Source organism: Pogoniulus pusillus, chromosome 16, assembly GCF_015220805.1.
Source record: "Pogoniulus pusillus isolate bPogPus1 chromosome 16, bPogPus1.pri, whole genome shotgun sequence".
Classification (NCBI taxonomy): domain Eukaryota; kingdom Metazoa; phylum Chordata; class Aves; order Piciformes; family Lybiidae; genus Pogoniulus; species Pogoniulus pusillus.
In genome coordinates, this window is record NC_087279.1 from 17,067,970 (window position 1) to 17,093,344 (window position 25,375).

General features: G+C 46.0%; 1 protein-coding gene across 4 annotated transcripts in view; it reads left to right on the forward strand.

The window, feature by feature from the left end:
• Window positions 1-323: 323 nt before the first annotated feature.
• MGLL (monoglyceride lipase) overlaps window positions 324-25,375 on the forward strand; it is a 67,607-nt gene continuing 42,555 nt past the window's right edge. Inside the window, exons 1-3 of one of the 4 annotated variants that reach the window (XM_064156805.1) lie at window positions 324-630; window positions 1,748-1,886; window positions 24,403-24,509. In XM_064156805.1, coding sequence (XP_064012875.1) covers window positions 1,762-1,886; window positions 24,403-24,509 — 232 coding nt within the window. In that variant the 5' untranslated portion in view covers window positions 324-630; window positions 1,748-1,761. Of the gene's footprint in view, window positions 631-692; window positions 1,156-1,264; window positions 1,459-1,747; window positions 1,887-24,402; window positions 24,510-25,375 lie in introns of those variants that run through there. The other 3 variants (XM_064156807.1, XM_064156804.1, XM_064156806.1) reach the window with 3 other exon arrangements.

Below are 25,375 nucleotides of genomic sequence, written 5' to 3' on the forward strand. Positions count from 1 at the left end.
GGGCTCTGTGTGCCTGCCCGGGTTGTGGCCCCAGCGCCGCTCCCGGCTCTCGCTGCCGTGCGAAGCCCGCGGGGAGGTAGCCGGAGGCTCTGCCGGTGAGGACCCACCGGAGACCGGGTAGCCCCGCACCACCATGGGGATGGGAAGGAGGCTTCTCCCCCTACCCCGTGGCTCAGGTGGCTCCGCGGCGCCCCCGGGCTCTCCTCCCTGCCTGCCGCTCCCCCCTCCGGGCGGACACCGCTCCTCGCTCGGTCGGCGCCCAGCCCAGCCGGGGGGGGCAGCAGCGGCTGCGTCCCGGGCGCGTCCCCGCCCGCCCACCCGCCAGCCTGCCGCAGCTGCCGCCGGGAGCAGCCGGTGTGCACCGTGCAGGGCCGCCTGGCCTGGGCTCGGCGGGGGAAAGCGGGGCGGCTGCCCACCTCGCCGCCGCGGGAGGATGCGTGTGCGGAGCTGGCGACCCGGGATAGCGTCGGTGCTTGGATCTCTTCTCCTCCCCTTCCTCCCGCTTCTCGCCTGGCAGCGAGGGGCCGGGGCAGTGGCGCTTACACGCGAGATGGCTTCGCAGCGGGGATCGCCTTGAGAAAAAGGTCTCCCCCTCCCTCGCCTCCCCCCCCTCGGCGTGGGCTCCGAACAGTAAGTGGTAGGAAGGAAGGAAAGTTGCAAACAACCTGCAGCGGCAGGAACTTTCTGAGCTGCTCCAGCTGCATGTGTTCAAGGTGCCTTTGATGTGTGTGCAGCAGCTTCTGTAAAGTGGACTGCAGCTTTCCCACTCGTCAGCCCTCCCTCTCCCCCACCCTTCCCAACCTCCCCTCCCACCGCCGCCACTTCAGCCCACACACGCAATTTGTTTGAGAAGGGGAAAGGGGAAAAAAAAAAAGTGGTGAAATGAACAAGAAGTGGTGAATTACCCAAGCGACTTTCTCAAAGGGCGAGCGCGCCGGGAAGAGGAGCTGCGGCCAGCCCCGCGCAGCCCGCCCGCCGCTCCGGAGCCGCTCGGGAGGGACCCGCTGGGCACCCACCGGGGACTGTGGGGGCTGCGCGGCTGGCGGGGCGTGAACGCCGCTCTGCAGCGCGATGCGAAAAGCCTTGCCTGCTGCCGTGTGACTTGCGATTCCGGCTCCTCACTAGAATGCAAACCCTGGCACAGGATGAAAACAGGTTTGTGGCAAATTCTCCTGGAAATGTTTCGTTCCTCGCTGCCGCCGCCACCTTTCTGCCGGAGATGTCAGAGAGGAGCTTGATGATACGGTGCTACATACCGCTGCTGCGTTATCCTCCACTGTTCTTCGGAGATGTTAAGGCGGAGATAAATCTTTTCTGCAGCTGTGTTTTCATATCTGTAGCAGTTGCTGCACAGTCTGCACTTGATTGCAGCTAAAATATTCTCTTTAAGAGCCGTTTCACAAAATGATGCAAAATAAACACAGATGGGAGAAGTAAAGGCGAGAAAGCTATAATGAAGTACAGGTGTTAGATTGATCTTCCCTTCTTCCCCCCCCCCCCCCCCCCCCCCCAATGCCCTTCCCCAAAATGTGAGCCTTTTCTGAACATAAAATTCTATGTTTCTGTTCTCAAGCAGGAAATATTTTTGATCTTTTGGTTTTGGCTGGGGCTTTGGAAGGAGACTTCCATTAGCGTTGCTTGCCTTACTGACTGACTTTAATGAATGTCCGTCGCTACCAAGCCGAGCAGCCTGTATCTTGCTTTCACCTGTTTTAAGGTATGTCTTGTTTCTTCCAATACCTTGCAGGTCATTCTTCCAGAATGCCAGAGGAAAGTTCGCCAAAGCGGAGTCCTCAAAACATCCCATACAAGGACCTGCCCCATATCATCAATGCTGATGGGCAGCATCTCTTCTGCAGGTATTGGAAACCAGCAGCAACTCCCAGGTGAGCACGTTCAAGCAAATTACTTTTCTGCTGTCAGTAAATAAGACTCTGTTTGCGTGATTGTTATTTATAGCCTGACTGACATTACAGGGTTGTGTGCACGGAGCTTTACAGAGCCACTAAGATTTCTCTCATCTGAGAGAGCCCCTGCTGTAAAGTCTGTATTCTCCTAGCTTTTACTCACTCAAGCGAGCTTTGCAGATGTAAAATACGGAGTTACTGTCATTTCATGCACAGCTGGCTTGCTTGACAGTCCAGTGTTGCTGCCGAGTGGCACATGCAGGTGGCTGATGCCTATCGACAACAAACAACTGTCTTCAAACTGCTGGCAGCACAGGCAGTCAGGGAGGGACAGGATACATGTTTAGGGATGTCTGCTCTTTCTAGTTGTCAGCTTCTGATTTCAGTTTCAACAGTAGTTGCTGAAATCTCAAGGCAATGGGCAGAGTATGGCTTGACTGCACTGCTTTTTAACTCTTGGGGGGGGGGCGTTTAATTATTTATAGTTAGTGCATGATCTAGGGAACTCTTCTATGATTTCAAAACTGACCTCAGTAATAAGCACAGACAAGGAACCAGATAGAGACATTTCTCTAATGCTTTTGTCATAATTCAAGCAATGCCTTTACTGCAGTAGCTTTCTCTGCTGATCGTGTGCTGATTGTGATCTGCTGTAGAAAGCTGTCTCTGTTCCTCCCATAGTTAATGATCTTTCTTCCTCCCAGTATCTTGGCATGTATTTATGCAACCACTAATTATATATTTAGCTACTTCATGCACATCAGGACATTGCTTTATTGTTTTCTTTTTCTGCAAGACAACTGGAAAAACTATGTTGATTTTATATGGTTAAAACACAGGCACAGGAAAAAAGTTGTTCAAGTTGTAGTAGGGAGTTAAACTTTTTCCTTGACCACCCAACAGGTTAGACATCATCCTGTGTCCAAATCAGCCTGCAGCTGAGCTGAGAGATGAATACAAGTCCCAGTTAGTTGACTTTGTGTTTTGTTCCTTCCAAGCTAAGGGGCAATGGCAAACCCAAAATATACTGTCCACAGAGGTGAGGGCAGTGCAGCCACCCCACTATAGCTCCATTGCACTAGTTGGGCTGTTAGGTGTGGGCTGTGGTTTAAAATCTCCTGGTCCACAAAACATGTAAATTATTTACTTCTACTCACTGCCTTTCAGAAACAAGGGGGGGTTGGCACTGATGCTGTACAGTTTTTGCACCAACCTGAAGATTTCCTCTACCAAAAAACCAAAAAGTCCTATCAAAACAAGTTTCTTCTGTGAAACCAGATTGTCTTGTGTTATTATGCTACTTAATCATTAACTGTCCACAAAGTTCTTCACCCAGTTATGGAATCCCTTTCTTTGTGTGTTTAATTTCTCAGCAATGTAGATGTGAGTAGATAGATCTTTGATCCAGGAAAGAAAAGGATGATGAAGAGCTGGGAGTCAAAACTTGGTGTCTGAGTCCTCTGGGGAGTTAATATTTTGGGGCTTTTTAGGGCTCTCTGTGCCAAGCAGTTGGCTGAGAGTGAGCTTGCCCTAGTTTTGTGACAAAGAAAGGTGGATGTGATCAGTGCTGCTCGTTTACAAGCGGTTCCTAAGTGCATGCGTGCGTGTTTGCGTGTTTGTGTATAAGCAGGGGGCGTGGGGGCGTACTGTTTATTATTAGCTCCCTTTGCATTGTTATGTATGAGAGAGATGGTAAGTGACAGCATAACAACTTAGTGCCTGGATCCCACAGTTGAGAATGCTCTTGAAGTGCTTTGATAGGCAAACCAAAAATACATTTCCCCCTCCCCTCCTCTTTTTTTCAGAAGTAGCTCAGCTTTTTCTGCCCTGTATGTAGAAGCTCAGCAACTTTCATCTAATTTTAAATGTTCAGCAGAAGTGATCTCTCTATGTATGTATAGGGAGAGAAAGAGACACCTCAGGGGACTTTTACAGGCCTGTTACAATTCATTCTATTTCAACTACTGAAGGCGATTCTTTAAATCTTCCAGCTCAATTGTTGATTCAGGTTCAAATCTTAGCGCTAATGAATGGCACTATAACTGTCAAGTGGTCGGATCCTTCATTGATCCATTATGCATCTAATCCCAGCTAGGGCTATAGAAATACCTCTTTACTGCAGATGCCCAAAGGTTATCATTGACTTGTCTGCTATTAGAACAGAACTTATCACCCTTGATCCCTCCCTCAGGGAGGGGAAAAAACGGGATATCTGCCAAAGGGGAAAATAAAAAGTAGCCCTAGCCTGGGGTTGAAGAGCAAACAATGCTGTGGCAGTCCAGAGAGTGGACTCAGAGCTGGTGCTTCTCTTTCATTGCCTCAGACCCCCGAAGGTGGACAAAAGCTGTGACAAACGAATGTGCTGTAGAATACTTTAAAAAAAAAAAGATTTGTCAGGAAGATGGGGAAATTTTGTGAGGCTGCTTTGCTTCAGCCTCACAAATACCCAGGCTCTGATCCTGTGTGGTGTTGATTTGCCTGATCAGCCCATGCTGGTGCACATATGGAAGCTTTGTTGTAAGTGCCACCGAGGCCAAGGTTGTCCTGGGAGTGAAAGGCACCTATTGTGAGTTCCTCAGCAGGGTCCGCTTTGTTTTGAAGGGGGATTTAGGTGATTACTTCACAGGAAGCTGACATACAAAGGCACTCAGATGTCATAATGATTAGATGGGGTAGATCGAGTAGGTAGTAATGAGACTAAGGAAGGAGAGCACAGAGTTTTCCACTTGTTCATTGGATGGGAAATCACTCTCAACAGCAGAGCTCTTGTCTTCTGTCCCTGTCTGCTGACAGCAGTGCAGGTGGGACTTCCCAGCCAGCAGCCCTGCAAGCTGCCCAACTTGTTGATCCAGTTTCATCTTAAGATGTAATTAAGTGGTCTCGTTGAATGCAGCAGGGAGGAAGAAGCATCATGGTTTGGTGTTGTTTTCAGGTATCCTGCCAACAGCAGGGTTTACAGAGCATAAAAACAGGTAGCTCTTTGGCACTGAGTGCTCACTAGTGAGTGCAAAACTTGAGGTCAGGGAAAGGCAGGGATTTTCAGGACCATGTAATGTTGTTTGGAGAAGTAAATCATTGGTACCAAAACAGGTTGATCTCATGCCTATAGCATGTCCCAGTAGCCAAGGAAATCCTACTTAATGGGAAAGCAATCCTTGTGTAAACAAAAACAATGGTTCCATGCAAGGTTAAAACCTCTGCCACCACCCTGGGCGGTCTGAGTCAAAATATGAGGTAATAGGAGGTGAGGCATTAAGAAACCATGCTCTGTTCCCAGCTTTCAGACAAAGCTGCTAAGAATAGAGGTGGGATGAGGAAGGGGAAGGAAAGTTGGGAGGAGAAGTCAAGACATTTCCTTTGAGGCCCCTAAAGGGCCTGGAGAAGTTCAGAGGCTGCTTTCTTTTCCTCTGTTCTGTATCCCCTTAGTCTTTTCTGGATGCTTCAGCTGTTCCTGACACTGCCTAAATAAGCACAGCCAGCTTGTTTGGGGCACTTTCATCCCCTCTGCTTGACCACAAACAAAACTTGTGAGATTTATTGACCCAGAGTATTTTTTTCAAGGGTGATAATAGCCTGCAGCCACCACTGACTTCAGATTGAGAAAGTGATGCTCAGCTCCCTCCCTGTGTAGATCATCCACTCGAGGTTACACACTTGAAGCTTGAGAGACCTGTTGTTAGAGGATGCTTTTGAAAATGTGTTTCCAGCCAGTCTGGTATCTGAGCTTCCTCATCTATCAAACAGAAATCATTATCTGTCTGACTAGCATGATGCTTCTGTGTCTCTACACATACTGTTGTCGAGGTGCACTTAGGTGATTGCCAGCAACTGAAGTGGTCAGCCTAAAGAGGCTGCCTGAAGCTGTGACATGTGTGGGCCACGGATGTGCTCCTGGTCAGTTGTTAAGGTACACTAAAACAGATTCGCTCAATGTTAGATGTTAGACCATGGTGCAAGGGAAGAGAGTTGCAATTGTCTAAGTAAACATTTAATTTGTAGGAGTTACAGAATCGTAGAATCAGTTGGGGTTGGAAGGGACCACAAGGATCATTTAGTTCCAACTCCCCTGCCATGGGCAGGGACACCCTACCCTAGAGCAGGCTGGCCACAGCCTCATCCAGCCTGACCTTAAACACCTCCAAGGACGAGGCCTCAACCACCTCCCTGGGCAACCCATTCCAGGCTCTCACCACTCTCATGCTCAACAACTTCCTCCTCATGTCCAGTCTGAATCTCCCCATCTCCAGCTTCACTTCATTCCCCCAGTTCTGTCACTCCCTGACATCCTGAAAAGTCCTTCCCCAGCTTTTTTATAGGCTCCCTTCAGATTCTGGAAGGCCACAAGAAGGTCACCTGGGAGCCTTCTCTTCTCCACACTGAACAGCCCCATCTCTTTCAGTCTGTCCTCATAGGAGAGGTCTTTCAGTTCGACACTTGACATGAAATTAGAACTCCCAAATTAAAGAAACAAAACCCACCTGCTTTTCTATTTACTTTAAAAATTTGCTTTACCCTTTTAAAATGCCTGTCATTCATTCTGACTTGTTAGCAGTGAAAGGCCAAACCAATAAGGAGAAAATATATTTCTGTCTTCCCCAAGGGCTTTGCAGAAGTGCCTGTGGTGCAGAAATACAAATGGCCTTTTTATTTGAACTGGCCCTTAAGTTGGGGATATTGCTTGCTGATTTTGGCACCTCATTACCAGCCATTTCCACGGCATTTCCAGAAGAACAGCACAGCTCCCAGCATGAGCAGATGACAAAGCTGAATTTGGCTTTCAGACCCTTCCAAAACGAATAAATAAATAAATAAGCCAGAGCGAAGTCAAGGCAGAGGAAATCAAGTCCTTAATTATACTGTGTGGTGTTAGTCTCTAGAAGTATTTACAGGGATTTCTAATTCCTTGTCTAATTTGGATCCTGAAGAACTGCTTTGCTTGTACTAATGAGGATGACTTTGAACTGATGCACAGTGGCCAGACAGGTGTGGTGCAAAGGCAGCTGTGCTGGCACCGTTTGTCGCAGGCTGAATTCAAGTGTCCGAGCACATCGCACGTGGCGCAAAGGCGAAGTAACCAAAAATGCTGCCAAACCAACAGGCCAGGCTTCCCCTGCTGTACTCTAGTGCCTGGGTTTCTAAAGCCTTTCTCTCGTTCATCAGCCATGCCTGTGTTCTCTTTGCTCCATGTGACTGGCCTCTTGTCCTGAGTTGCCTGGCAGAACAGACCAACCCCATCTGACTACAGCCTCCCTTCAGGTAGCTGTAGAGAGCAATGAGGTCTGCCCTGATCTTCCTCTTCTCCAGGATGCACACCCCCAGCTCCTTCAGCCTCCCCTCCTCAGTCTCTTCCATCCAGCACACCTATGGCTGCATGAATGACAGTAAAAGCTATTTATGTGTGGATGTATTTGTGTAAAAACTGTTTCAAGGATGGAGAGATTGGCTCTTGCAAAGAATTCTTCTCCCACAAATTCAAGTGGCAATAACTATCTCCACACTGCTACCAAGGGAAGAATAAAGCAGACAGGAGAACCCAGGAGGGCCCTATCCAAGCAGTCAGTCTGCTGGTGACAGCCAGCAAGCATAAGGTGAACTTCTTTACTGTATGGGTCACAGAGCACTGGAACAGGCTTCCAAGGGAGGTTGTGGAGAATGCTTCTCTGGTCTGGATGTGTTCCTGTGTGATCTGTTTTAGATAGGATTGTCCTGCTCTGTCAGGGGGGTTGGACTCGATGATCTCCTTGGGTCCTTTCCAGCCCCTAACATCCTATGATCTACGATCCTATGAACTTCTTCACAGGGAGAGGGCATCCTTTTATTTCTCACCCGTTTCCAGCACATGGGCACGTTTGCAAACCAGGTTCACGTAAGAGGGGCTCCAACAGACAAGAGGGCAGCTTTGGCTCTTGCTGTATGTGCTTCCAGTAGGCTTTTCCACAGAATCACAGCATGTTAGGAGTTGGAAGAGACCTTGAAAGATCATCTAGTTCAACCCCTCGGAGCAGGTCACGCAGGAGTGTATTTTGGTGTATTTTGAATATCTCCAGAGGAGACTCCACAACTTCTCTGGGCAGCCTGTTTAGTGCTGTGTCACCCTCACAGTCAGGATGGTTATCCTTATGTTTACCTGGAACCTCCTGTGATCCAGCTTGCAGTCACTGCCCCTTACCCTATCATTGGACATTACTGAGAAGAGCCTGGTCCATCCTCCTGACGTTTGTTTTTTGTGTATTTATAATCATTTATGGGTTTACCACTCAGTCTCCTCTAAGCTGAAGAGACCCAGCTCCCTCATCCTTTCCTCAGGGCGAGGTGTTCCACTCCCTGAATCATCTTTGTGGTTCTGCTGTGGACTCTTTCAAGCAGTTCCCATAGGTCCTTTTTGAACTGAGAGGTGCAGAACCAGAACTGGACACAGTATTCCAGATGCAGCCTCACCAAGGCAGAGTAGAGGGAGAGAAGAACTTCTCCTGACCTACTGACCACACTCCTTCTGGGTGTACCCCAGTGTGCTATTTGCCTTTTTTGCTTTTTTTCATTCTCCACAGGAGTGTTCAACAGCAGCAAATCTACCTTTTATTCCACAGAATAGGCAAACAACAGAGGGAACAACAACTGTAATTAATCTGTCCCACTTAGTGCCCTGTTGGGATCAGCTTCTGAGCACAAAGCCTGCAACTTCGTAACACTGGTGTGTGTGAGCAGGGTGACTTCGGAAGTTCCTTGTTGTGAATCTCAAAGCAGTAACATTTTCCTTAAACAGCAGCAAGGGGAGGAAAATCTGTGCTGGTTCTCAGTGCAGCTGCTGAACTCTTGGAAATGGTGCTGTCCAGCATGGTCAGTAGAGTAAGAGTTGGCCAGTAGAGTGGTGCTGGCTAGAATCTTATTGTTTTCTAGATTCCTGTTGCAGAGGAGTTGGCTTTGCAAGTTCCCCTGAAGATGCTGTAGCTTTGTGCTTTTCAGAGGCAGGGCTAACATCTGATCTCTTTGTTCTTCTAGGGAAATTGTATTGTTCTAAGAGCTGTCCCTGCAGACACATTTGGCTGAGCTGCCTTCCTGGGTTCAGGCATGCCATTGTCCTAATGTACTTCCACTTGAATGGAAGCCATCAGTGTTTTAAACCTTCTGTTGTCCCTTATCCAAGAGATGTGACACATGCTTGATAGCAAATGGCTGATTCTCCTGAGCCTCCAAGGAGATAGTATTGCATCTTGCCCATGAGATTCCTTAAGATTTGCTTAGGCATGTCACTTCATCTCATCCCAGATACATCCTTAACTGTGCTCTGCTCTGTACTGTACCAGTGCAGACGTACTAACGCTCAATCAGTATGGTTTAATATCCTATAGGAAGGATTAGCAGCACCAGGGTAAATGAAGCTTTTCAATATCACTAAAACTGTAGCCCTCCTGGGGTTTCCTCTTACAGAGCAGTAAGATTTCACTTTTGTTTACTGGAAGAGAAATACTGGTAGAACAATCCCAAATCCCAGCCTTGGATTAGTCCCAGCTGTAAACATCTTCTAAGGCAGCCAGCCCTGGGAGAGTCACAGGGTTGAGGCATCAGGAAGGTGTCTCAAAGCTGACCAGACTTGCTCTACAGACAGTGGTACCAAGGTGTGGCCTCGGGGACAAGCAAGGAATGTCCTGTGGAAGAAGTGCTGGTGGCCAGAGTGCTCAGGTCAGATTTGCCTTCCTCCAAGCACATTCCTATGGGCTGTCCTCATCAGCAAGAGGCTGGAGAGGGGATGAAACATGGAGTGTGCTCTTTTTGGGGATGTGTTTGTTTCTCCTAAGTTACAATATGTTTGTGTCCAAAGAGATTAATTATTACTGCAGTAGCAGCCATGTAGCTGTTTTCAGTGTCCCGAGACATTGACTAACACTGAACTTGATGAGTACTTTCACTGGAGTGGAAGAGGTTCACCTTCTGCATGTCAGACATATGCTTTCCAGCCAGGAGCTATCTTCAGTTTTGCTTGGCCTATGCTCACTGGATCATGGGAGCCTTTGAATCCTTTCATACTAAGTGATGGCAAAGGCAACTTGCTAGACCTAGACAGTTTAGTGTCAGAAAGCAGAACAAAGAAGTCAGTGAGAAGCAGAGAATGGGCAAAACACATGATCAAGACAGTCAGTAGGCACTGACACAATGAGCAGTGATTTACAGATTGAGACTCATCATTTCTCTGTGCTGTTGGTTCCTCATTTAAAATTGGGTGCAGTCATCCAGACAAGTGATACAAGTTTGGTCTGGAACCCTAGATGAAAGTTGCCAGCAAAAGTAAGTCATCCCTTGAAGTTTTGGTGGTTGAGGAGTGCTGGATATTCAAAGAGAGGTTTTGAAAACGTCTATTAAGTGATGCATTAGTTGTTTGGTGCCATTCAGCTACGAGCAAGTTGTCTGAGCAGCAATCTGTTAAAGGAAAGGAGGATGGGGGGAAATGAAACAAAATGCTGACAGCTGGGCTAAACCCAAACATTCAGTGGTAACAGTGTAGTAACCATTTGCTCCAGTATGTGTAAGGTAGGGAGGAAACGTACAAGCTGCTCTAGGAAGATTACTGATCTTTTTCAGCCTGACCTATGATAAAAGATGTCCTGTTCTCTGTGTTTTCTTTCTTGCCTGGTACTGGAAGAGTGAGGGAATCAAACTTAGACCTTTGGCTTTTGTTTTTTTTTTCAGCCCCAGAGGTTGGTTTGGTATGCTGTGGGTGCCAGCAAGTCAGCTCATTCAGCAGCTGGCAAGATGAGCTTATTTGTATAATTTTTCAATAACCATTGCTTTTCAAGTATCTCAGTCAGGTTTCAAATTCAACTGTCAAATGCCAGAAATCCACCTTGGCTTAATTTGCAGCGCTAAAGACAGGAGAAGTGATGGGAAAAGCAGTAAGTAATGAAATTGCCGTGGAGATGACATCTAGCTGACTTAGTGGTTGAGCTTTTTCCTCATTTCTCCATTTTTTTTGGTGAGAGTTAGCCTACAATATTTGTATTATTAAAACCTGTACTCTGAGCAGCATTCAGGACTTCATTTTATTAAAAGGATGTTCAGATGATCACCCTCCAGTCATTCTCTGGCCTTCCACAAGTGATTTTAGTAAGGAGAGCCAAGCATCTCAACCCAGATTGTCCTCAAAACAGGCAGATCATCTCTCTGAAGTTACTAACTGCCCACAACAGGAAGCTTTCTAACGATTTACTTTCTTCCCAGCTTCACTGTGGCCCCGGGTATATAGCACAGGGTTGGAGCTCAGGGAACCCACGGTGTGGTTTTGGCTGTGCTATTAAACTCCTGTTGTTTGCTGTAAGGGTCAAGTTTTGCCTCGCACTGTGCGTCCATCTTTGCATCTGGCAGACTGTGTTGCCATGGGCAAGGGTTTTTGCCTCTCACGTTTCAGTTTATGTGACAGCGTGGGGAAGGGTTGAGCATTGCTTGGAACAGGATAATGGATCAGAGGACCTCTCCAGGTCCCATTCCTCGCTGTGTATGTGACTGCAGCAAGCCTGGTTGCACTCTGTGCAGCTTTTGGGGGGTTGTGAATGAGGAGTGTTGTACAGAGCCAGCTGTTGTTATTATTTGTGCTGTTTATTTACTGGTCACATTTCTCAGAGCTGAGGGATGGGGAAAAAAAATCAATCAGCGGATTCTCTTTGTTTATGTTTAATTTTCCTTCCAGTGTTTGGGGACTGCTGATGTGTTAAACACTACTCCCTCATCTAACCCCTCCTAGTTTAGTGTAGTTGGTGGAAACATTACCTCGTTCTTGTATACTTGTATGTGTCTGTCTTTTGAAGCATCATTTAAGGGTTCTGACCATCAAAGGTTTCCTTCCTGCTGTGCATGTTCTTCTGTTGCTTTGGCAGAGAAGGTCAGATCCCTCAGCACTGCTAACTGTAACATCAAAACTTCTTGACATTTTGCTAAGCCCAGGATATTTTCAGCCATGCTCCTGTTCAAGTCATCCCACAGCTCTGCAGGCAGCTTGCAAACCTCTGCTGCCCCAAAAACTGCCAGCTCTCGGTGCACAAGCTTGGGTGCTTCAGTGCTCCTGAGCCCCATCCCTATCTCACAACTGCAGAGCTGAGGTCTCCCTTCCTCCCCGTGTTGCACATGGCACATGCAGTGGTTCAGCCCATATCTGGGAGCTCTGTGACTCTGATGCCATGAACAGCCCTGGCATTGTGCTGGTGCAGTACACCAAATGAAGCTCTTCTCGTTCCCGTTGCAGGCTGTGGCAGATGCACACCTCACATGTGATCCAACAAATGGTGCCTTGTAAGTTGGCAGAAGATGAGCTCAGAAGGAAAGGCAAAACATCTTCCCAGCTGCTAGGTTGGACATCAGCTCTGAGTCTTTGATGGGAGTCAGAGGGGTTGGAGCCAGCCTGGCAGTGGCAGGGTTAATAACTGTGGTATTGAAAGTATTTGCTCTTGCTATTGCTGAGGCTTTTTAAAGGTGGTCAGAAATATGTGGTGCTTCTCAGTTCCTGGTGAGCACTCCACATAAAACACAGCGTTCCTGCAGCAGAATAACAGCTTGTGGTTTAAATAAATGTTGTTATTTCTGCTCTGCTGTAGGTGTACATGTATGTTTTGGTTCAGTGACTGCCAGATACAGTAAATGAGTATTGATTTCCTTTTCTATTTTAAGCTTTTCTGCAGAAAAGGCATCCCACATGCCTTCAGCTTTCTTTGCCTGTACCTACATTGATAGCAGCCAAGGATTTATATAACAGAATAGTCTTGTTTTATTGTTACCACTCATCCTTTTTTAATAGTAGTTGCACCCCTGATTGGTCAGGTCCCCTTTCACCTTTTGGAGTTTAAAGCTATTGCATCTAACCCTTTTTGAGAGCAAATCAACAAGACAGTGTTGAAAACTCATGGCAAGTAGTTCCTGCTGCAATAGGTAAGTCTGCCTTGGTGTTAGAAATGAAAGAACGTTTTAGGAAGCAAATCTGCCTTAGCTTTAAGTCTTTGGACATCTAGATTAGCTCAGTGGGGCCAGGAAATAGCACAGCCCTGGATTTGGCAAACGTAGGCTGAAGTCTCTATCCGTTTGTTAGCTTTTAAGTGATCTGTAGGTAAACCACTGCAGCCTCAGCCACAGGTCAAATTTACTTTGCTACAAACCTAGAATAAACATTTCAGCCTTTAAATCACAGTGATCACTGTCTTAGAACTCCTCCTGTACTGTGTCCATTTCTGGGCCCCTCAATTCAAGAGAGATGTTGAGATGCTGGAATATGTCCAGAGAAGGGCAATGCAGCTGGTGAAAGGCCTGGAACACAAACCCTATGAGGAGAGGCTGAGGGAGCTGGGGGTGTGCAGCCTGCAGGAGAGGAGGCTCAGGGCAGACCTCATTGCTGTGTACAACTACCTGAAGGGAGGTTGTAGCCAGGTGGGAGGTGGTCTCTTCTGCCAGGCAACCAGCAACAAGGGGACAGAATCTCAAGTTGTGCCAGGGAAGGTCTAGGCTGGATGTTAGGAGGCAGTTGTTGCCAGAGAGAGTGATTGGCATTGGAATGGGCTGCCCAGGGAGAGGGTGGAGTCACCATCCCTGGAGGTGTTGAAGCAAAGCCTGGATGAGGCACTTAGTGCCATGGTCTGGTTGACTGGATAGGGCTGGGTGCTAGGTTGGACTGGATGATCCTGGAGGTCTCTTCCAACGTGGTTGATTCTATGATTCTGTGGCTCATATTTTACTGCTTACATGCAACTTTCCTACCTCAGGTCTACAGCAAACATGAAATAGTGAATTAATTAGACCATGCTCAAAGCCTTGGCAAGCACTTTGCTTGTGACATTACTGATTTCCCAGAGGAGTAGCTGCTGGTATTGATTTTGACAGAGTGTGTAAAGCCTCTCAGTGCAAAGATTCCTGTCATAGCTGGGCAGGGCTGAAATGCAGCTCTGGGATGCGTTGAGATAGGATTATTCATTGGAAATTAATGTGCTTAATCTCAAAGTATTCTCAAATATACCTAAGTGCTTTACAATTAAGAAATCAATCCTTGATTTTCTGTCTCAAAGTTTATGGGTCAATTCCATCCTGGCTTTTGGAAGATGAGGCAGAAAAAGAAGATTGGCTGTTTGGAGACTCGTGTTACCTCTGGTAACTTTTTATGAGTTTGTTAAAGATAACCAATTAAGGTCTCTGCCAACACAGAAGAGCACAGACAAAATTGGATCAGAAAGGTAAAAGTGAGGACAAGTAATTGACTCTTTGCAGGAAGTAATCATGAGTTCCATATTACATGTGGAATTGCCTGGTTACAAACCCCAGTATCAGCTCTAAGTATTTCAGGGAATTGAAGTTTTATGGTTTGCTTTAAACCATTGCCATACAGTTGGGAATTGGACAGTCAGTGCTTTATTAAAAAGTAACAATCTCCTACAATCTTGAGTTCATAGAACAGGTAAAGAGTCATCCCCTTTCTTGCTTTGTGCTTATTCACAGCTCTCTTCCAATCTACTGAAGACTTGCCCATGTAAGCCCAAAATGCCTGATGCGTGTACTTCGGATGTGCAGTTTTTGTTGCAAGGAAGGGCTCGGAAATGCTCTCAGCCCTTATGCCAGTTGTGTGCTTTTCAGCTTCTTCCCTGCACAGCTGCTAGGGTGATGAGCCAAATACTTCCTCTGATAACTTCTTCAGTGTTGCCTGTCATGAGTTGTCTGTACCATCCACTCCCTGACATAACAGCTTGAGACAGGAGGTGATCATAGCCATGGCTGGAATCTAATATGGGCCAATCCCATGTTGAAAAAACACTGGTTTTGTGGGGAGACTGAGCGTGAAGAACCTCTGGTGAGCCCACATTCAGACCACCAGTGATGTCCTGCTCCTATGTGAAAATCACCTTAGGAAGAGTCAGAAAAAATCTGCAGGCCTGTCTGAGGCAACTTTCAAGAAACACTGCTTAATGTTCAGCTGTAGTGTCCTCTGCACCACTTTGATTTGTCTCAAACTACAAACACTTCTAAGCAAACATTTCAAAGTAACTGAGCAAGTAAGGATGTTACTAAGGACTGAAAAGTCACCAAGTACTTGTATGAACCTAACCAGAGGGATGTCTTTCCTAACTAATTTCCACCATCTGAAACCTAAACTAGAACTTGTCACCCCGATACAGAGATACTGCTGTCCAATTCCATCTTCTCTGCTGTGCAGAAAGGTGAACTGAAATGATCAAAATGTGGCTAAGGTGCCATGGAGGGAGCATTCACGTGTGGCTCGAGCTGATCCCTTAACAAGCACACCTAGCTCCTTTCTAGGAAGCCTGCTTAGTCTTCTAGGGTTGAGTTGGGTTTGTCAGGCTGTGAGCTTGTAGCAGCAATAATGACTTGTCACTGGAACAGGTAGCAGTGTTCTGAGTATGCTGAGGCTGGGTGAACTTGGTAAGAAGGAACTGGTTTTGAAACAGGAACATAATTCTGCATAAGAACACCTCCTTTGTTCAGTGAGCAGGTTTAGCCCTGCGCTAGTGAGTAGTGCTGAGTTTAAGCGATAGTGACTGTGCAGAAGAAAGCTTCTGTCCCTTTAATTGCCACTTTCTGGTGCTGTGAAAGGACAGTCTGTCTAATTACACAAGCCTTTCTTTTCCCAAGGCTTTGGCTCAGCACGCAGTGCCTGCATTTAGATTTCAAGAGGAAGCTGCGACATGACTGGCTAACTGGTAATTTTTGTCCCTTTGGAAATCATTAGAGGTTCAGTGCAAGTCCATGAAAGAGGAGGAGGAGGTCTGCAAAAAACTGGTCTTGCTCTTACCCCTGATTTGTTGGCTCTCCGTGGAGAGTCGTGGTCCTGAAGCCATCTTCCATCAGCAGTGGCTTTGCTTCCAAGTGAGAGTTAATTTTTAATACAATGAACAAGAAATATCTTATCCAAGGGGACATAGGATATATGCCAGAAGCTCTTTTGTTGCCTTGATTTCTTCCTCAACACCTTAAAGCTAATTGAAAATTTTGGATGTGATTTCAGATCACCTTGAATTTTGCAGCTGGTGTTTTCTACTTCAATACTGCCTTGCACCATTTTCTTAGAAAGACACTGACTGCTTTGTTTGTTCATGTTTGTAGCTTGCCTTAGGAGATAAAGTCTTCATTTTATCTCTCTTGTCACCCTTGTACTGAGGAAGGGATGAAGCAAAGCCAAGCGTAGAACCAGGATGTCTCATTCCAGCTTTACTGCCAGCCAAGTCTGGGGGCAGTCAGCCCTTCTTCAGTCCTCTCTGTGTGTGTGGCAATGTCTACAACTTGCCTCTTTGAAAAAAGAAGCCATAATTCTTCCTTCAAGGATTCCTGTGCTCTGCAGAAGGGCAGCAGTAAGAGGGAAGCACAGCTCCAAATCCTGAACTGCCCCTGTCTCTCGAGTGCTTGTCTGCCTTGCAAATTCAGAGCAACAGGTCTGGCAGTCAGTTCTGCCAGGGAAAATCCCATCTCTGATATCAAAGTGGAGGAGTGTCTCCCCGAGGCTGTCCATGTAACTGTAGAATCCTTCATCCTCAGTGTTATCCAACAATAGGGTGGGAAGATCTGGCCCATGCATTTTAAGCAACACACCACGCATTTCACCTCTGATCTCAGCCTTGTATCCCCTAAAATACTACATCAAAGCTTCCCTGAAACAAAATGCAGCTGGTCTCAGATGGGAACTTTGCAGAGATTTGTATCCAGAGCTATGCAGTTGCATGGTTACAATAATACCTTCCCTCCCACCCCCACCTGAAGTTTCCTTCATCTCCTTTCCCTATATTAGACCACTGATGAGTTATTCTCAGTGAGGGCTTGCTTTTCGAAGAGCTGCAATAAATCAGCACAAACTGTTTCTCCACATTGTTTTGTCCTGGCTCTAGCCAGATCCTGTTGAACCTTTTGTTCTGGAATATATCTGTACAACCCAGTTCTGTCCCTGCCCTGTTGATTTATGGTGTCTGCACTTTTGGTGCTGCTGAATAACTTAACCCGTGCTGCTCTGCCGGCACATCATGGCAGTTCTGAAATGTCTTCTTAATGCTATATTGATGAGGAGTTGTGATTTTGAGATGTGTGATGAGACCATGCTTGCAGACATGTTTCCAGGGAATTGCTTATGGAAGTACAGGTTTTAAGGCTGAGCCTGAAGTCTGTACAATATTAGACAGTAGGATGATGCTTAAACTAAAGGCAGTCCCTTTGGACAGGCTTGCGTGAGAACTTCCAAGCTTGAAAAACTGGGTAAAGAAAGTAAGAAGTGGAGTTTGCTAAAGAGGCATTTACCAGTTTAGGAACTGAACAGGAATGGAGCTACTGATTCCACTAGGCTAGAACAAAGCACATCAAACACCAACATGCAGAATCCAGTGGAAATGTTGTAGGGTGAGCATCGTGTGTGGTCCCTTGACAGAGCTGTCTCACAGGTTAAACTACATTCCTGAGCTACTGGTTGCTTCAGCCTATCCGGAAAGGCTGATCCACACAGATCTGGAGCTATGTGAGATATCTCTGCTGATGCTGCATGGTCTGTGCTATCAAGAAAAGGTCCATTGAGACTGAACTTCAGGCTACTGTCAGTCTGACTTGCTTTTTTCCTCCTGGGTTGGGAGAAATGGCTGTAGAATTGCTAGTTTCACATCATATTGTTTGGTTTCAATGACAGGTGACAAAAGAGGAGGCTACCCAGATATGGGCCTACATGGCAAAGCTGTGGGCCAGTAGAATAGAGGCTAGAAGTGCATTTCTGAAAACAAACCAAAAAGAGTGCAAGCAAAGCTCTTGGGTGTAACATGCCCTTGAAACATGGCTTGGGACTGGGAGCACAGTCATTGCTTCTGGCACCTTCAGAGGGGCATAGCCCTATGTGTTTCCTAGAGACAGAAGGGCAGCGTGAAGGGACGCACCTGCCTCTGCCATAAATACTCCTGTCTAACTGGAGTCACCAGAATGACCTCTTGGCTCTGAGCATGCACTACATGAGAGAAATCACCAGAACTATTTGTAATCTGTGCTCATGACCCAGGCTTTTTCAGGAGTGCTCGAGAACACAAATCACATCAGGGCTAGAAAAAGAGAAGGAGGTGCAAAAGCTGACTGGAAGAGCAGAGATCCTTCTTCCAAACCTCAGGTCTTACACTCAAGAACCCTCCAGAGAAAAGGCTCAAGAACCCTCCAGAGAAAAGGTCACCAACAGTGAACAAAAAAAGAATGTTCTTCATTTTGTGTCCTTGGAAATTATTAGCTGGAATTAAATTATTTCTTTAAGGTAATCTTTAACCAAGTACCAAGGGTAGCAAATTGGAATGGCAGTTGAAGCTCAGCAAAGTTACAAGCTGTTTAATGTACAATCTTCTTATGTGATCTTTGTGATCAGCCAGTTGCACTGGGCCAGCTAAAAGGATAATGCAAACCTTTAACTGATTTTCCATTATAATATACTTTGGAAGCAAAACACACATATGTGAGGTTACATTTTTAACACATTAAAGAGGTCTGTGAGAAGCTGTCCAGTTGCTTGTCAAAGAATGTCTCCAGTGAAATGTTTTTGATAAATAGAGGTTGATTGTTCACTGTGGTTCTAAGGCTCGGGCCGATGCCAGCTGGATAAAGGAACTAAGAAATGAGCTCAAACAGCACAACAAAATGTAGTGCTTAATTTTAGTAAGCCAGGCTTTTTTTTTTCCTGGCAACTTACTTAACTCAGAGCTTTCCTGTCCATTAAAAAAAAAAATACTTTAGGAATTTAAAGTCAAATATTCAAAACTGCTCAGGTCAGATGTTCTGTGTTAGAGCTGATCTGGTTCTGGTAACAGAGTACATAATAACAAATGAAAAGCACAGTTGCCTCACATAGAATAACACAGTATTAGACTAAGTTGCAGGGGACTGATTCAGGAAATCGCTTCTGTGTGTGATTAAATCAGTCCTTATTCAAGACAGCATTTGTAAACCCTTTTTAACTTTCATCTTGTTCTTTGTAAGCCTTACCAACTTTCATGCATTGAAGAAATTTTCCTGAGGTTAAACAAGTATTAAATATAGCTCTGAAGAGAGATGCTTTCAAATGGGGTGGAAAGGATTGCATTTTTCATATATGTAGTCATAGGAAGCTTGTCTTCAGTTCTTTGGTTTACTCTCAGTGTTTTAGGTTATATTCTATCAATAAAAGAGCATGCACAGGGTCCCACAGAAGTGGCTCTGTTCCCAAAGGACACAAGATACTAAAAACCCCATATCCTGCTCACAACCTTCCTCATCTAGTTCAGTTTCAGCATGATTTTGTTGAAAAGAAAGCAAGAATATGGGCCTTACATTGAACAGGATGCAAGTCCTAAGTTGTGTTTCTGGCCTGCCAGATTTCATAGCCCACCAGCTTTCTGAGTGTTGTTTCAAGGTGTTTCTTCTGGTGACATCACATGTTTAAGAGAACTCTTGCTCACTGGCATAAATCTGGTGACAGAGCCCAGGTTTAAGAGAACTCTTGCACACTGGCATAAGTCTGGTGCTGCAATTCATTTTCCCTACAGTTGTTCTCCTGCAGCCTCTACCACTTCAGCCTCCCTGATTGAGGAAAGGGTGTTTGCAGGTGCTTTGTACCAGCTGCACGTGTGGCATCTCTGTGTGTCACCTGCTGTCTATCATCTACTTAGCAAGCTGCAGCTGCAACACAAGGAGCACCCAGTGCCACTCCTGGATGACCAGCACAGTGGGGATGTGGGAATGGGAACTGGTCAGTGGTGTATGTCATCACCTCCCCTAATGGGAGACAAGTAAACACAGCCAGTAGTTGATTTGAGCAATGAAGACAAATATTGTCCTGCCCTCTTGGTGTGATAAGGACCTGCATCTGCTTGCCAGCTGCACAGTACTAGGAGGCAGAAACCACCAGTGGGGAGAGAGTTGGAGTTGGTGAAGGCTATGTGAAGGGCAGAGATCTGTGAAAACTGTCTGTTGCTTTTGCAAACAGCAGTCAGTAGACTGATTTCCTTTAATAACCATCATTATAGTTGCACTAGTTAGGTGAGAACAAGCAAGAGGATGTTTACTCATGTTCGGCTCACACCTTAGCCTCATGTTGGGACACACCTGCTGAGTGTGGGGAAACCATGCTGTTGTGTGATTAGGTGCTTTCTTGAGCAAATGCCAAAGGAATGCTATTTCAAGATACTCAGCAATTACAGTTCCACCAGCCAAGCCAGACGAACCACCCTACACATCAAGCTTCCATGCCTGCCATTAGAGACCAGAGTTAGCATGCATTCAGGTACAGGTCAGTGTCCACCAGCAAACTTTGCAGCTTGTGCATGATGTCTTCTACCTGAGGTGTGCAAGCTTCCAAGGGTTTCACCAATCAGTCACAAGAGCTGAAGGTGAAGAAATTTCTCCTCAGGATAGATTTGATATGTGGCCAATATTCAAACCTTGTTCAAACTGTGTTTGCATTGAGGTCATGCACAGGGGCACTGCAGCCCTGCAAAATCTGAAAGCCTGCAGGGTTTCTGTATTACTTTTAAGCAAATTTGCTGAAAGTAATCTCTGATACTGTGTTATTTTGTGGTAGGAAAGAGCAAGCTGCAATTCTAGAGCAGGGGTGTTGGGGAAAAAAGGAGTACAGATCACAGGATATTAGGGGTTGGAAGGGACCCAAGGAGATCATTGAGTCCAACTGCCCTGCCAGAGCAGGACCACACAATCTGGCTCAGATCACAGAGGAACACATCTAGTCAGGCCTTGAAGGTCTCCAGAGAAGAAGACTCCACAACCTCTCTGGGGAGCCTGTTCCAGTGCTCTGTGACCTTTACAGTAAAGAAGTTCCCCCTTGTGTTGAGGTAGAACTTATGCTGCAGTTTACACCCATTGCGCCTTGTCCTATCACAAGGAGCAAGTGAGCAGAGCCTGTCTCCCCACTCCTAACCAGCCCTCAGATACTTATAAACATTTAAATCCCCTCTCAGTCTTCTCTTCTCCAGACTAAGCAGCCCCAGGTCCCTCAGCCTCTCCTCATAAGCCATGCCCTCCAGTCGTCCTCATCATCCTTGTAGTTCTCCGCTGGACCCTCTCCAGCAGATCCGTGTCCCTCTTAAACTGGGGAGCCCAAAACTGGATGCAGCATTCAAGATGAGGTCTAATCAGATCAGAGTAGAGGGGAAGGAGAAGCTCCCTTGATCTGCTGGACACACTCTTCCTAATACACCCCAGGATCCCACTGGCCTTCTTGGCCACAAGGGCACATAGCTGCTCCATGTATAACTTGTTATCCACCAGTACTCTCAGGCTGCTCTCCAGTATATCACCTGTCCTGGTGCAGTTTACTATTCCTTCCCAGGTGCAGGACTCTGCACTTGTCCTTGTTGAACTTCATCTGGTTCCTCTGTGCCCAGCTCTCAGTCTGTCCAACTCTCTCTGGATGGCCATGCAGCCTTCACCTGTATCAGCCAAGCCTCCCAGCTTGGTGTCATCAGCAAACTTGCTGAGCAGACTCTGTGCTCTTATCAGTGTCATTGATGGTAAAGAACATGGTAAAGCAGTGCTGTCAGTCAATCAAATGACTCCCATTTTCATGCCAGCTTGCTAGTGAAAATATGTTGAACCATCTTTTTGTTATACTACCTTCAGGTATTGTTTGCCAGACCTAAACTTGTTTTGCAATGGAAAGTGAGGGATTAGGTGAAAGAGTCAAATCCTTCAATCCTTGCTCAGATGAAACTCGTACTAATTTCAGTTTTTCAGGCTGTTGCATTTCATGTGTGGCCCCTGCGTTCAGACCCTAAGGCTGGAGCTAAAGAGCTGTGTGTACATGACCTAGTTTTCAGTCGGTAAAGCCACTCACGCTTTACTGAACAACGAAATGAGCTCGTTCTGGTTTGGAATAACAGTTTGGGAATTTTGCTCCATGGTTATGACCATTGATAGGACAGAACTTTGTAAAGCCTTCTCGGCAGTTACTGCCATTAGGGTGCTTAAGGCACAAGCAGTTCTCAGGAATTTTAGTCAGTGTTTTGCAAACAAATAATAACCCAGGTCTCTTCCCTGTGGTGACTAAAGGCTCAGTTCTGCAATGTCTGGCAGCTGTTGTGCTAGATGAGAGGAGAGGTTGCAGGGACACCTTGCCTCTCTGAAGCATTGAGGGGGTTTCTTTTCTCACTGGTTTCACAGAAGATGAGGGGTCTGAGCATCTGGCAGGACAGCGTCAGGCAAAGTCGTGGTGCTGCATCAGTGTGAATGGAAGCAAACTTAAGGCTTTGCTATTAGGGGAATGAATAGCAGCACAAGTTTCCTGGCAGAGATCTCTTTGCCAGCTTCCATTAGGATTCATTAGGATTCACTTGATGCATTTCAGTGCATACACTCAAACAATATTTCCCTGTGAAAATAAGGGCTGTATGCAGTCAGGGTGGTTTCACTTTAGTCTCTGTGCCTACTCAGCAGAAAAAAATACAGATCCTCTAAAGCGTAAGTGAGGGCTTAAGTAAGACACTGAGCAGGGGAGCTGTCAAGAGCCAGGTAATAGGAGGTATCCAGCAGACAGGCTTAGCCTGGCTGGGTCTGTTGGATATCAAGGTGATAGGTACACAGGGATTTTTCTCTCCCACTTCCTTGGTTTCTGCACTGGTGTCCTGTGCGTGCAGTACCGCAGCTGAGCCGCAGAGTTCAGAGCCTGCGGGTTACAGCCTGGGTTTGATTCACCACCCACCTCTCTCCTGCATTTCTGAATGCTTGGCAGATCTGCAAGCCCCAACATGGGAACTTGTGACGTCTCTTTTGGTGACCCAGGACAAGGATGACTCGGGCTGAGATGCCAGATCAGTGAATCAAAGAATCATAGAATCATAGAATGTCAGGGGCTGGAAGGGACCTTGTGGAGTGTAAGTGAGGGCAGAAGCAGTTGGATTGTGCCTCCAATTTTCACAGGCATGTATGGAGTAATAGCTGTGACAGTGGCCACAGTGTTTCTGTTGGGCTGACTGCACCTGGGAGAGGTGGGACACTTAAAGTCACGCTGCCTCTGTTGCAGACAGTTAATATTCTATGCTGTGGAAGAAGCAATGTCATCAGTATTTGGAGCTATAATAATAATAGACCCTGCAGTCTGAAAATTAGGCAGTCTGGCAAGTGCATTGATAACTTGACAAATCTATTGACTGGGGAAGATGACAGAGGAAGAGATGACTGCTCCATGCTGACTGTTTCGAAACCTTCAGTGATGCTAAAGAACATTTGGAGGGCACAGCAAGTTAAATATACTACATGACCTAACCTCACCCTTCCTAATTAGCGTTAGACAGATAGCAGAGCATCTTAGCATTGCCGCTTTGTGCGTGCAGTGTGCTCTGTAAAACCCTTCTGGTTTTGATGGATGCCTTTTCAGGTTGTCTGGCATAAGCAAGTACTTTGAAGCAGGTCCTAATAAAAGAGCTAGAGCAGGAATTTCTACACCATCCAGCATCTTTTTTTAAGTTTAAATGTAGTAAGCTCAAACCAGTTTGTTATGTTGAATGCAGTGTCAGAAAAGGTATTCAAAACCTCCATCAAAATAAAGTTGAAGAATTCACTAGCTGTAAGCTGCTGCTGTCATTACTTTTATGTTGCCAGTTCCTTTACTATGTCTGTACTGGAAATGTCTAACTGGTGGCCTTCAGGCTGTTTTGTGGCTGTGGATGTTGCAGTGACAGATGGTATTTTTAAATGAACAAGTTATGTTTGTGTTGCTGAGGTCTGCTTTTTAAAATAGTCACCTGTCGAGTGCAGCAAAACTTCTGTAATTTCATTGCTACTTCTGCTGTGGCTCAAGCCTTGACTCCATACAAACTCTGCCCAGTGAAAACACTGGGAAGGCTCATTCAACTTCAGTCACTTTCACTTGATGCCACTCTAGTAACAGTAAAACGTCACTGGTAAATGTGGAATCTGCAAAGACAAGTATTTGTGTGTCTCTCACAAATGAGTGTCTGTTAGACTGGGGGTTTTATGATCCCTGTCTGTAGTGGTACACTGGCTATGTAAGAGGCATGCACCACCAAAGTGAACCAGCTGTTTGGGGGCAGAAACTGGAATGGTAAAATTACCAGAACTGGATTCCAAAGATAAAATTCCAAACTCCAGACAAAGTTCTAGACTCTGTTTAAGACCTGTTATTTAGCCAAAACAGCTTTCAGAATGCTCTACAGCATCAGATGACGTTGCAAGGTATAAGTTAAGGACAATACTTGTATTTGAAACACCAAAATCCCAAAAGGAATCAGTAGTAACACACTGTAGGAACAGTGTAGACACCCCAGAACAAGAGTTATCCAAGTCAAGGTTGATGCTGATGTCCATGTGCATCTACAGCTTGCAGCGGACGAGGTCAATGGTAGGCCACCATTTCCCCTCTGTTGAATTCCATCTCAGGTGTTATGTACTTGTCTTGTATTTGCTGATGCTGTTGTTAATTGAATATACTGGGTTTGCTTACAGCTCTGAAGCCTGTGTGGGTTGATTGCCAAGTTAATGATTTATACCTTAATGCTCCATTTAGGGCCCTCGTGTTTATCGCTCATGGTGCTGGGGAACACTGCGGCCGCTATGATGACTTGGCCCAGAGGCTGACAGAACTTAACTTGTTTGTTTTTGCCCATGACCATGGTGAGTAGCCTGAAACAGTACTTGATTTACAGCAGCTCAGGACTTTATTGAAGTACATACCATTAAAGCTACTGAGCGTTTAGAAGAGAGTCAGTAAAACATCTGCATCTCGGTATAAATGAGAAAGGGATCATCTGTTGCTTTGGGAAGATCTGCATATTGAATCTGTAAAGAGATGTCCCTGTTTACCTTGAGTATTTCTCAGCCTTGACATTACTGATAGTGCTGTTTTAACCACTCTGTAAGGGATTCTCTTTCACCTGACTCCTGGAACTAGGAACCATTTGGGATGGATTCATGGTCGATAACCTAAATGATCCCAGAAGAGAGGCTGACATGATGGCGTAGCTTTCATATGCTGATACAATTAGACAGCTGTACTCTTGCCTTGGGACGTAGAGAGGCATGGAGACATCACAGGCCTTTCTTTGGACACATCTTCACTGTCCAGCAGGGACAGCAAAGCACACACCTCACCTTCAGTTGTGTTAGCAAAATAATTGCTTTCTACTCCCCATCTCTTATGTGGCTCTTAGTCTTACAAGCTTGACATAGATTTCCTGATTTGGACATTTGTTCTGGTTCTGGTATTCCCATAGATAAAATTCCCAATACGTGTGCATTATCCATGAGATTATTAATGCAGTTCCACAGCGTGGCTAGCGTGATTCCTCAAATGAGATGGGAAGTTCCTGGGGCTGTAGTATGCGTGACTTGACTGGTTCATACTGTGTCTACCTTTCAGTCAAAAGAGGAAAAAGCTATTTCCATGTATACTGCAAAGTCTGTAGCAGCTCACATGTTGGTTCTAAATCTTGCCAAGGGCTGCTCTGCACCACAGCTTCCTGTTATGCAAGGCTTCAGCA